The following is a 13,356-nucleotide window of genomic DNA, read 5'->3' on the forward strand; positions in this document are numbered from 1 at the left end:
CATGGCACGTTTTCAAATATGAACAAATATGAATGGCCTAAGTTTTTGGCAATTATTTAACCTTCAATTAACATGATCAGAGAAAGGTAATTGGTTATTATTGCATTCCTGTTTTGAAAGCTTGATGTGTGCGGATTAGCCGTTGGTTTTCTATGACAATGACTAAACCTAAAACTATTTAATTTGTTATAATAAGCACAGAGAATGAGAATGTGTCTAATGCAGGAATGATTAAGCAGACATTGAATTAAGATAATCTTGGTCATAGAAATTTGCATGTTCTTATTTTTATGAGCCTCAAGACAATGCTAGTGTGGGTGAAATGACTGGGTGCAGGTGAGTATAGGTGCTGCACTCATTGCCATTAAGTGAATGCAGATCTGGAAACAAGTTGTATTTGAATATAACTCGGAAGTTACAAATGCTTAGTGTATCAGGTTTGATTGCAACTGTCTCTCACAATGTCTCTAAGATATATATTCTAATTATAGCACATCAGTAAAAACCTTAACAGTTCACAGATCTGAAGTATTTCTCCAGTAGACAATGTAACATTCTAATTTTGTTTGCACTGGGCACACTGCACCATGTCAACAAGAACTCACTAAGTATATAAAATAATATACATGAGACCAAAACGTTCTAGATCAGAGATACTTGGAACTCAGTGCTGGAAACCTTTGCTTTTCTTTTGAAATGTTTGAACAAGTTCTGAAAATATTTTTTGAATTTATAACATAGAACATATAACAGTAAAGCACAGTATGACACATTCTCACGCTACTCCATGATCAATATAACCCTTCCCTCCTACATACCCCATAGCCCACCATTTTCCTTACATCCATGTGCCTATCTAATCATCTCTAAAGGGCCCCCGTTTTATCAGCCTCTGTAACCAATCTCAGCAAAGCATTCCAGGCACCATCACTCTCTGTGTAACAATCTACCTCTGATATCTCCCCTAAATTTTCCTCCACCCACCTTAAACTGATGGTCCATAACTTTTCCCCCACGCTATCTATGCTTTTATAATCTTATACAGATCTATCAATTCGCCTCTCATCCTGCTTCACTCCAAAGAGAAAAGCCCTAGTTCTCTCAAACTTTTCTCATGAAACAAATTCTTTAATCCAGGCAGCATACTGTTAAAGCTTCTCTGCATCCTCTCTAACTCTTCCATATCCTTCCTAGAATGAGGTGATCAGAATTGAACCCAATACTCCAAGTGCAACCTAACCAGAGTTTTACAGAGCTGCAACATCAACTCATAGCTCTTGAACTCAAATCCCATTAATGAAGATCAACATATCATCTGCCTTCTTAACCAGACTATCAACATGTGTGGCAAATTTGAGAGATCTATGGACTTAGACCCCAAGATCCCCCCGTTAAGAATTACTACAAAAAGACCTGCCATGGATATAGTACACCACCTTCGAGCTCAATCTTTCAAAATGCACCATTTCACACTTTTTCAGATCGAACTTCATTTGCTTATTCTCAGCCCAGCTCGGCATCCTGTCTATATTCCACTGCAACCCACAACAACTTGCTATACTATCCACAATGTTATCAACCTTCATGAGTGTCATCTACAAATTTACTAACCCACCCTTCCACCTCCCCATTCAAGCCATTCATAAAAATCACAAAAAGAAAGGGTCCCAGAACAGAACCCTGTGGAACACTACTAGACACTGACCCCAGGTAGAATACGCTCCGTCTACTACAACCCTCTGCCGTTTGTGGGCAAACCAATTCAGAATCCACACAACCAAGTTTCCATGGATCTCATGCTCATGGGAGAGGTTTTGATGGGTTTTCTCAAACTTAACAAATCAAGGATTTAAAACTGAGAAATCTGAACCGTGGACCTTTCTGAATCAGAGCTGAGTTACTGTTAAGGAACGTCAGCAAATGATTGAGACAAGGTGATTCTTGGTGAGTTGTGTGTGCGGATGGAACTGGAGCCTTGTCTCCTCTGCTTTTAGTTGTGTTTAAATACTCTCTTCTGTAGCTTGTTGCAACAAGGATACCTGGTGTCTGGAAGTTGAGGGCCACCAGTTGGCTGCCACAGATCCACATGGGCAGTGGGTCATAGTTGGAAGAATCCAGACGTTGTCCCCTGGGGTATACACGGCTCAGTTGCCGGTGGTTGTACTGAAGAAACTTCTTGCCTTTACTTTTGTTGGCGTATTTCTCTGCCTTTGTTTCAGGGAAGGATGACATGTCTCTGTAACAGGCCTTGTCTGTTCCGATCTCTGCAGACAAATAATGCAATGTCAGTGAGGAACCACTAATTAATAGCAGGTAAAGGAAATGCAGCAGTACTTCTTTCCATTGATTCTTATGCTTATCGATGGAATAGAGTTTTGCTACCTGCTTTTGAGATAAGGAGAATTGCTAGTATTGCACAAATGCTATCATGCAAAATTCACCAAATCCAGATGCAAGAGAATGAAATGGAGGCCAATGTCCTCTAAAATTGTATACTTACGTACAGCCGTGCCTGACTATAGTCTCTTCAAACAAACGCTCCATTTTGAGCTCTGTCACAGCAAGAGATTACCAGGCAGATAGAAGGATAGGTTCACGGGTATGTTGGATATTCTAAGTCTCCTTAAAAAGTGCAACACTTACTCTGATTCCTGGGACTCCATGGACCAGGATCACTCAGACCAGAGAAGGAGCATTCTGGTTAGCATTTAGAACCTGGAGGACCATGCAGGAGTCCACAATAAATGTCACTAGCAGTACACTACCTCACAAATCAGTGCTCGCTTGCCTCATTCAGCAACTCATGCACCATCTGTGAGAGGTTCAGGGGGTTGCACTTTAGCCATATCACCCCACCTCGGAAACCACAGACACAAGGGTCTACCTAAGAATAAAGAAAGTCTGGACCCTTAAGCATTTATTGACAACTTTGGAGTACCTGAAACAGAAAACAACTTATTCATTGGTTGGAAATTTATTTTTCAGAATGTAACATCACAGAGACATTGGTGTAACTCCACTTACATGTGTTAAGAACTGTTTCTGACCAAACTCAACAGCGGAGCAGGAGTGAGCCATTGGTGATTCACGAATTAGAGAAATTTGTGATCATCAGGTGTTCTGGACAGATGAAGACCACTGGTTTGAATGCTCACCATCAACACCAAGCACACCAAGTGTAGGCAAAACACTGGAGTGAGCAGAACAACATTCTCCCAACATACCCCAAGAATGCTTAAAGTTCAAAGCAAGCTTATTATCAAAAAACATATGTGCTACCATATACCACCTTGACATATGTTTTCTTGCAGTCATTTACAGGAAAAAAAATACAACAGACTTTATGAAAAACCATACTCAAACAAAAACTAACAAACAATGTGCAAAAAAAAAGACAAACTCTGCAAATTAAGAATGATACCAAGAACATGAGTTGTAAAGAGCTCCTCAGCACTACTCCTACCCATGCGTCAATTCCCAGCCCATTCAAGTGGTGCTTTTGGCAGTTTGGGTGCCAGCCCGATACTTCAGTAGTTTCCTCGAAAGAAAGATATTAAGATGACCTTCGCCTAGTCAGGGAGATCGAGGAGGTGATAGAGAAGAGTTACAGACAGGTAGTCACACCGGGGCCACAGGAGACAGAGAAATGGGTCACAGTCAGGAGAGGGAAGCGGAAGAGTCAGGTACTAGAGAGTACCCCAGTGGCTGTACCCCTTGACAATATGTACTCCTGTTTGAGTACTGTTGGGGGGGCACAGCCTACCTGCGGCAAGTGGCAGTGGCCGTGCCTCTGGCACTGAGTCTGGCCCTGTGGGAAGGGAAGAGGAAGGCAGTAGTGATAGGGGACTCTATAGTTAGGGGGTCAGACAGGCGATTCTGTGGACACAGGAAAGAAACTCGATGGTACTTTGCCTCCTAGGTACCAAGGTCTGGGATGTTTCAGATTGCGTCCACGATATCCTGTGGTGGGAGGGAGAACAGCCAGAGGTTGTGGTACATATTCGTACATAGGCAGGAAAAGGGAAGAGGTCCTGAAAAAAGAGTACAGGGAGTTAGGAAGGAAGTCGAGAAGGAGGACCGTAAATGTAGTACTGTAATCTTGGGATTATTTCCTGTGTCACGCAACAGTGAGAATAGATTAGAATGAGATGGAGAATAAATGCGTGGTTGAGGGACTGGAGCAGGAGACAGGAATTCTGATTTCTGGGCTGAGAAGTGGCAGATGGAGTTCAACACAGTTAAGTGTGAAGTGGTTCATTTTGGTAGGTCAAATATGATGGTAGAATATAGTATTAATGGTAAGACTCTTGGCAGTGTGGAGGATCAAAGGGATCTTGGGGTCCGAGTCCATAGGTCGCTCGAAGCAGCGGTGCAGGTTGACTCTGTGGTTAAGAAGGCATATGGTGCATTGGCCTTCATCAATCGTGGAATTGAATTTAGGAGCCAAGAGGTAATGTTGCAGCCAAATAGGACCCTGGTCAGACCCCTCTTGGAGTACTGTGCTCTGTTCTGGTTGCCTCACTACAGGAAGGATGTGGAAGCCATAGAAAGGGTGCAGAGGAGATTTACAAGGATGTTGCCTGGATTAGGGAGCATGCCTTATGAAAATAGGTTGAGTGAACTCCGCGTTCTCTTCTTGGAGTGAAAGAGGATGAGAGGTGACCTGAGAGAGTTGTACAAGATGATGAGAGGCATTGATCGTGTGGATAGTCAGAGGCTTTTTCCCAGAGCTGAAATGGTTGCCACAAGAGGACACAGGTTTAAGGTGCTAGGGAATAGGTACAGAGGAGATGTCAGGGCTAAGTTTTTACTCAGAGTGTGGTGAGTGCGTGGAATGGGCTGCCAGCAACAGTGGTGGAGGCGGATATGATAGGGTCTTTTAAGAGGCTTTTAGATGGGTACATGGAGCTTAGTAAAATAGAGGGCTATAGGTAAGCCTAGAAATTTCTAAGGTAGGGACATGTTCGGCACAACACTGTGGGCTGAAGGGCCTGTATTGTGCTGTAGGTTTTCTATGTTTCTATAATACCATTTTATGGTCAGGAAGGGAATCCAGTATCTCCAAGAGCACATTGATGGTGTCAGTCTCAAAAGCTTTCGGGGCTGAAAATCCAATATGGATAAAATACTGAATCAGGTTCAAGAACAGTTGCTACCCCTCAACCATCAGCTTTTGAACAAAAAGGGATAACTACACTCATTTAAGGATTCTATATCTTGTTATTTCATGCTTGTTATTTATTGCTATTTATTTATTATCTGAATTTGCACAGTTTGTTAACAGTGAGAGGACGTAAGGGGCAAGAGTGGGGAATTGATGGGGGGAGGGGGATTTTTTACCGGAGGAAAAATCAGTATTCATGCCGTCAGGTTGGAGGTTATCCAGACCGAATAGAAGGCATTCATCCTCCACCTTGAGGGTGGCTTCACCTTGGCACAAGAGGAGGCCAAGGACTGACATGTTGGAATGGGAATGGGAATTAAACTGTTTTGCTCCGCTTGTGGCAGATGGAGTGGAAGTGCGCTACCAAGCACTGCCCCAATTTACGAAGGGTCCCACCGAAGTAGGGGGAACCACATCACGAGCAGTGGACGCAATAGTCGACCCCAGCAGATTCGCAGGTGCAGTGTAGCCTCACCTGGAAGGACTGTTTGGGGGCCCTGAGTGAAGGTGAGGTAAGAGGGGTATGGGCTGATGTAGCATTTAGGACGCTTCCAGGGATAAGTGCCTGGAGGGAGATTAGTGGGGAGAGACGAATGGACAAGGGTGTCACAGAGTGAGCGATCACCGGCGGAAAGCAGAAAGGAGTGGGGAGGTAAAGGTACATTTCGGGTGGGATCCATTTAGAGATAGCGGAAGTTGTGGAGGATGATATAGTGGATGCGGAGGCTGATGGGGTGGTAGGTAAATCTACTGATAGCTCAGATATGAACTGTGAGCCCCATTGATATTGTTTTAGATTGCCCATATTGCATGAGATACTTGTCCATAATTTTTCTGTTTCTAACTTAAAGAGAAAATTAATCTAGCCAAGCAAATTGCAATAAGATACATAAAGATAATAGACTGTTTCCATCTCAGTGGGAAAATGCAAAAGATCAAACTTACTTTCTTCATCAAAAGGGACCGGGCGGCAATAGACGACCAGCTCCGACAACTCCAGTGCAATCTTCTTTCGCCTCTCCATTATTTTTCCTTCCTGCATCTGTTTCAAAGAGGAAAAAGTCATCCACAACACAAACTACAGTGTTCCAAGTAGACCCATAGATGATAAAGGGTAATTAATGCTGCTGATATTGGTTTTGACAGCTACCCCATTAGAGTAAAAACTAATTATCCTGTCTTATTGGATTTGACATTCTGGGAAACAGTTCACAACCTCTGCCCATGTGACAATCCTATTCACTGAGCCTCGACAGGTTACACAGCCTCAGAATTCAACACTTTGAGAGCTCGCAGTTCACCAATAATTTGCGAGCAGCCTCCTATAAGCAAGGAAATATGGCTGACTCTTCCCCTGCCAAAGTTCAAGCACAATATCCTCCAGACAAGCTACAATTCCCAGGATTACCATATCCTAGTGAAATACCTGACCATTATAGTCAGTACCAAACACTATTCGCAGTCAGATGCACAAGAGATTCTGCAGATGCTGGAAATATTGAGCAATGCACACAGACTGCTGGAGGAGCTCAGAAAATCATGCAGTATCTATGAAGCAGAATATAAACAAATGAGATGAAGGGTTTCAGCCCAAAGTGTCTGCTGTTTATTCCTTTCCATAGATGCTGCCTGACTATTCACAATCAGATACATTCACATCATTTTTAAGGAGGTCAATCACCCCGGCCTCAACTGTCAGGAACATGTCACTCCTGCACATTCCATATCTTCTAACCTTCAGTCTTGCATGAGGACTGTTCATTTTAAATCCACTTCCTCCAATTCAGTGTCTTCATTTATGCCCTTCAATACATCTATGTTTCTTTAAGTACACAAATTGTGGTTTACATTCTGCAGTAAGGTGGCACTCACTATTTGAAAAGGCCATTTCAGATTAAGGCACTATTAACGAGACAGGTAAAGAGTCTCGATCCGAAATGTTGACTGTCCATTTCCCTCCATAGAGCTGAATTCCTTCAGCAGTTTTGTCTTTTCTTTTGCTCCGGATTCCAGCATCTGCAGTCGAGGGAGCTGACATCATGTAATGCAGAGTTCTTGGAGGATTGTGAGCCTGCAGGAGGTACCAAACAAAGATTTTCCCAACACCCCTCACTTACCCTCGCATCTGCATTCTGTGCTGCTTCGCGGATCTTGGCGACCCAGTCATTCAGGTCCTCTTGACTATCTGCAGCCACGTCCAGCAGCTGTGCAGGGTGGGACATTTGTTGGGAGTTGATCGTGAACACATGCTGCTTGCTTCCCTTCCCTTCCTTCTGAATTACTGTCAAATAAATCTGAGAATGTTGAGATGGCGCAGGCAATTCCTTGTCAGCAATTAACAACAAAATCTACGGCATGTTTAGAAAAAGGATGACTGGCTCCAGCCCTAACTGTACCTATCCGGTAGCACCTGTACATTTGTTGGGATGGGTCAGTGGCACTGGTGAAGTAGTAAATGGGAGGGAGGGAAGAGAGAGAAAGGGGGGGAAGAGAGGGGGGGAGAGAGAGAGAGAGAGAGAGATATGGGGAGTAATGAGATCTAATAAAGCAGAGAATCTTTGCCCTGGAATGACCATCAAATGACATTAAGAATTTAAGACCTTTATGAGGCAGAAAGAAAAGAAAAAATGAAGTCCTGATGAAGGGTCTTGGTCCAAAACGTTGACTATTTATTTATTTCCATAGATGCTGCCTCACCTGTTCAGTTCCTCCAGCATTTTGTGTGTTTTGCCTCGGATTTCCAGCATCTGCACATTCTCTCGTGTTTAAGAAAAACATGTTTCTTTGGAATCCGCATGGTAGCATTGGGCTTCCAATATTCCAGGCTTCACCAACATGATACAGGCTTCACCCTTCCAATAACTGAGAAGGTCTGCTCACTTAGATTGTTGGTGCAGCTTCCTGTTCCCACTCACTGGGGAATTAGCAGGTCTGGACAGAGTGCTGGCAAGTTTATGCAAGTAGGGCTTAGCTATTCTAATGGGCCAGCATCCAAATTCCAGAGCTCCCCACTTTACATCCTACTCACACTTCAGTAGAATCACAGCTACGGAGTTAGCTTACAGCTTTCTGAGTGTGAGAAACCAGAGATCTGTCTGGTTCTACAACATAGGAATTCATCCACCAAAATTTGTATTAAAATTTGTTAATCTGCTGCTATTATAATCACTTATAATTTATGTTTCATGTATTTGCAAGGATTACTATCTAACAAGAAGATTATAAATGTGAATCCCTATTTAGCATAGAGGGTTGTAGAACACTGCAGCACAGAAACAGGCCCATTAGCCCTTTGATCCCATGCTGAACCATTAATCTGCCTAGTCCCATTGACTTGCACCCGGACCATAGCCCTCCATATCCCTCCTATCCACCTATCTATTCAAATTTTTCTTAAATGTTAAAATTGAAACTAATCCACGCTTGCGCTGGCATCTCATTCCATACTGCCCCACCCTCTAAGTGAAGTAACTCCTTCTCAGGTTCCCTTTAAACATTTCACCTTTCAGCCTTAGCCCATGACCTTAGTTGTAGTCTCATACAACCTCAGTGGAAAAAGCCTGCTTGTATTTACCGCATCTATACCCCTCATAATTTTGTTATACTACTACCAAATTTCCTCTCGATCTTCTGAGTTCTAGGAAATAAATTCCTAACCTACTTAACCTTTCCCTATAACTCAGGTCCTCAGGTTCCAGCAACATCCTTGTTAATTGCTTCTGTACTCTTTCAATCTTATTTACAGCTTTCCTGTAGGTGGGTGACCAAAACTGCACACAGTACTCCAAATTAGAACTAACCAATATCTCATAGAACTTCAACATAACATCCTGATTCCTGTACTCAATATATTGATTTATAAAGGCCAATGTGCCATAAACTTTCCTTATAACCTTATCTGCCAGTGATACCACTTTCAAGGGATTATGAATCTGTATTCCCAGATCCCACTGTTCCATCAAACTCCTCAATGGCCTACCACTCCCTGTGCAAGACTAACTTTGGTTGGTTCTCCCAAAGGGCACACCTCACACTTGTCTGCAATAAATTCCATCTGGTATGTTTCAGCTGATTTTTCTAACTGGCCCAGATCCCACTGCAAGCTTTGATAGTTTTCCTCGCCATCCATTACACTCCCAGTCTTGGTGTCATCCACAAATTTGCTGATGCAGTTTAGCACATTATCACTGATACAGATGATAAGCAGCAACAGACACAGCACCGAACCCGGCAGCACACCACCAGTCCCAGAGGCAGCCATCTACTACCACTCTCGGGCTTCTCCCGTAAAGTCAGTATCTAATCCAATTTACAACCTTATCTAGAATGCCTCATCTTTATTTCGGGTGTAAGATGGCGCTCTGAAACACAGCAACACCATACTGGCAGTAACCAAAATTACTAACTACACTGTTAACGATGATTGATCTTCCTGACCAATCTCCCATGTGGGACCTTGTCAAATGCCTTGCTAAAATCCAGGCAGACAACATTCACTGCCTTACCTTCATCCATGTTCCTGGCAACTTCCTAAAAAAAATCTTATCAGATTGGTTAGACGTGGCCTACCATACACAAAACCATGTTGACCATCTCTAATCAGTACCTGTCGATCCAAATACTTAGATATCTGGTTCCTCAGAATACCTTCCAAAAACTTTCCACTACTGAACTCAGGCTCACCAGTGTATAATTTCCTGGCTTCTTCTTAAAGCCTTCTGAAACAACAGAACATTAGCTATCCTCCAAGCCTCTGGCACCTCATCTGTGGCTAAGATGTTTTTAATATCTGCTAGGAGCCCTGCAATTTCTACTCTAGCCTCCTGCAGGGTCTGAGGGAACACCTTGTCAGGCCCTGGGGATTTATCCACCCTGATTTGCCTCAAGACAGCAAACACCTCCTCCACTGTAATCTGTACAGGATCCATGTTTTTACTGTTCCTTTACCTCACTCTGTGTCTGTCTCACACGGAAATACAGATGCAAAAACTCCATTTATGATTTCCCCCATTACTTTCAGCTCCACACCTCTTTTGTCCTTTGCTATCTTTTGCTCTTAATATATTTGTAGAAGCCCTTAGGACTAGTTCCGGTTTAAAATGGTGCTCTGAAACACAGTGACACCATACTGCCAGCAAACAAAACTACTAACTACACTGTTAATGACTCTTTTTCTGGACAACTATCACTGCAATCAATAGCCTGTAACTTTCCTTTCGGAACTGAGCTTTTGAACTACCTGCACGACCTGCCATTTTTGTAGTGTGAACTGAAGTCTCAATGGTGCAGGACGGTTGCCGCATGGCGTATACGGCCCAAATTGAGGTGGAGGGTGCCTGGACCTGAGAGCAAGGAATAGGCCAATGTTGGCCATTGCTGGAACAGACTTGGAACCAATTCAAAGCAGCAGATCCAAGGCAGAGTCAAGGCAGCAAGGCCTGGGGTCAATAGTGAGGAACGAGCTGACGTTTGACGGATTTAAGTACCGTACCAGATTGGAAAGGTTGTGTACAGGCCGAATCAATACGCTGTCACGTGCAGGCAATGGGACCCAGATGTGAGAGAGTATCGAAGTGGCAGGACCCTGCTCTGAGAGTGATGAATAAGCCAATGTTTGGCTGATTTAAGTGGCAGGCCAGATTGAAAAGTTCAGGGTATCAGGGCTGGAGATGAGGGATGACCTGGTGATCACCTTGTTGCTTGGCAAGGTTTACTCATCTCTGCGTCGAACTAAGGTTGTGGTCTTGATGAGCCAAAGCCTCAAGTCCCCACACTAATACTGTCCACTCACACAGTGGCCGCTCCCACAATGGTCACTCCACTTAAACTATCTTCTTTTTATTGGATTTTGCCAAATAAATACAATCCGATGTCTTCTCGGGAACTATGGTGCACAAAATGTGCTGACTGACCCCGTTCACTTCTTTTAAACTCCCTCTCCCTCTACGCAATTCAATGTCTCCTCAGGAACAGTGTCGTACAAAATACGTGCATAACTAGTTTCCTATTTTCCTGAAATACTGCTTATATTAAATCCTATCTATGGAATTTAGTGAAGCAGCTGGCTAAGTTTTCAACAGCTCCTTTAAACTCATCAGGAACGATAAAATTTCATAGGAACATTTCACCTCATACTGAGTTCTATTCCAATTCATATATCATCCCAGCATGAATTAACTTGTTTTTTTCTTCATTTTCAAGGGAAAAAAATTTGGAGTAACCTGACCTATCAGCATCTCAAGGACTGCAGCTGTCAAACTCAATGTTTCATCTCACACCCATGCCCAACCATACAGTCAAGAGAACTCAGAAGTGCACAGTAAAATGATTTTGCCTGCATATATCAAAAACCAGTAACATTAATAGAAATGTTTGCACTTGCTTTTCTTTCAAGAGCTGATTGATTATTTTAACAGACACAGTTGTTACAGTACCTGATAGATGTTAATAGATCAAAAACTGGCCTGTAAGAGAAATATCAGCAGCATATTTTTGGACCAGTATAAACACAATAGGCTAAATCAGGTAACTGAAGAAGTAGTGATGTGGTGTTTGGCCCTCTGTATGAGAATGCCGGTTCTAGCTTAGGCCATAAGACATAAGAATAGAATGAGGCCATTCAGCCCATCAAGTCAGCTCCACCACTTGATCATGGTTGATTTATTTTTCCTCTCAACCCCATTCTTCCACATTCTTCCCATAAGCTTTGATTCCTTACTAATCAAGAACCTATCAACCTCTGCTTTAAATATACCCAGAGCATGTTTCTCTGGCCTGCTCATTTTTCCGGTGGTCTAGCCATTTAAATCTACCGTTTGATTTGATGCAAGAAGTAAGGTCTGTTTCCCTTTCCCTTCGTTTGGACATATAAAAAGGTGAGATTGATTACAAAGATGCTCCCCAGTTCTCTTCCACCCTGTCTGCTATATGAGACAAAGAATTGGAAGGATTATGTGAACAGTCTCACAAAAGGTTTGCATAAGTTACAGTTTTGATATAAAAAGGCCTTTGGGTGATTTCAGAACATACTTTATTTTTTTAAATGTCCTGTTAAAGCATACGTTCTGCCTGATGATCTATTTTATTTCTGTAAAGTTTCAGTCTCTTGTCACTTGTTGGTCTATGCTCATCTTATATTTGATGCACGTATAGAGCTCATTAACTCACTAAGCCTCAGGAACTTTATTTGAAATTTGCTTCCATATCCCCTCTGGCTCTATAACTCCTCTTAAGAAATGGGTTAAAGGATAGCCATCACATCACCCCTGTCATACCCCAGCCACCTGCATGCACCAGCCTCTCCCTGTACAATGACTTACAACCCCTGGATGTGCATGCGCCTGATTTTAGAAGCTGGATTTTCCGTGGAATACAAATGAGAAAATATTTCCAGAAACAATTTGAACTCTAAAGCTGAGCACAGGCAGCGCTCTATCAGAGGTAGCAAACCTTTTAGAAAGCATGAGCAGAAACTGGCAATAATATTCCAAAATATTCTCTTGTGCATCGTGGTATTTTAAGTGGAAAAAAATCACTGATTAATGATTTGGTAACATTAATTATGGACTTATTTTTAAGGAAAAATGATGAGTCCTATTGCTTATTTACTTGTATTTATTATTTTACTATTAATAAAAGCAGCTTGAAATAAATGAAGCTTTTTAGACTCTACTCAAATATTAATATTAATCTTTTAAAAAGACAATTGAAAAATATAATTTCTAAGTAATATTGTTAATGTATCCAGTTAAGATCTAAATACTGTTGTGTATACTAAGTCAATGAGTATTTCAATCTAATATCACATGTTCTCACAACCATCCAGCTGGCGCCAAGCTAACATGACACATTTCATGTGAAAACGTCTCATTGCTCTTTTGGGTTTAAATAAAATCTTTCACTGCTTCATTTGGCAGTAAAGATAATTGTTATTTATCTTTTTAATATGGGTGGGTTTAAAGAATTGAGCGGCAGCATTGCGTACCATGAGCCAACAAAAGTTTTCGTCTATGCTGTAAGTTCACCAACCTGTCCAACACTTGCCTCCTGCTTTAACTTTATACTTATGATTGTGAGACTAAGCAGAGCTCCAGTTACATATTTAAGTTTGCTGACGACACCACTGTCTTTGGCTGAATGAAAGCTTGTGATAAATCAGCATATAGTAGGGAGACTGAAAATCTGGCTGAGTG

The 13,356-nt window shown here is 42.3% G+C and overlaps 1 protein-coding gene across 2 annotated transcripts in view; it reads right to left on the bottom strand.

Moving 5' to 3' along the window:
* LOC140729142 (1-phosphatidylinositol 4,5-bisphosphate phosphodiesterase gamma-1-like) overlaps nt 1-13,356 on the bottom strand; it is a 254,092-nt gene that overhangs the window by 26,312 nt on the left and 214,424 nt on the right. For both annotated transcript variants that reach the window (XM_073048590.1, XM_073048598.1), the window contains 3 exons: nt 7,282-7,445; nt 6,110-6,206; nt 2,040-2,264 (listed from right to left, as the gene is read on the bottom strand). In XM_073048590.1, the coding sequence (XP_072904691.1) occupies nt 2,040-2,264; nt 6,110-6,206; nt 7,282-7,445 (486 nt within the window). The remainder of the gene's footprint in view (nt 1-2,039; nt 2,265-6,109; nt 6,207-7,281; nt 7,446-13,356) is intronic.

The sequence above is a fragment of the Hemitrygon akajei genome, chromosome 1 (genome assembly GCF_048418815.1).
Source record: "Hemitrygon akajei chromosome 1, sHemAka1.3, whole genome shotgun sequence".
NCBI classification, from domain to species: Eukaryota; Metazoa; Chordata; class Chondrichthyes; order Myliobatiformes; family Dasyatidae; genus Hemitrygon; species Hemitrygon akajei.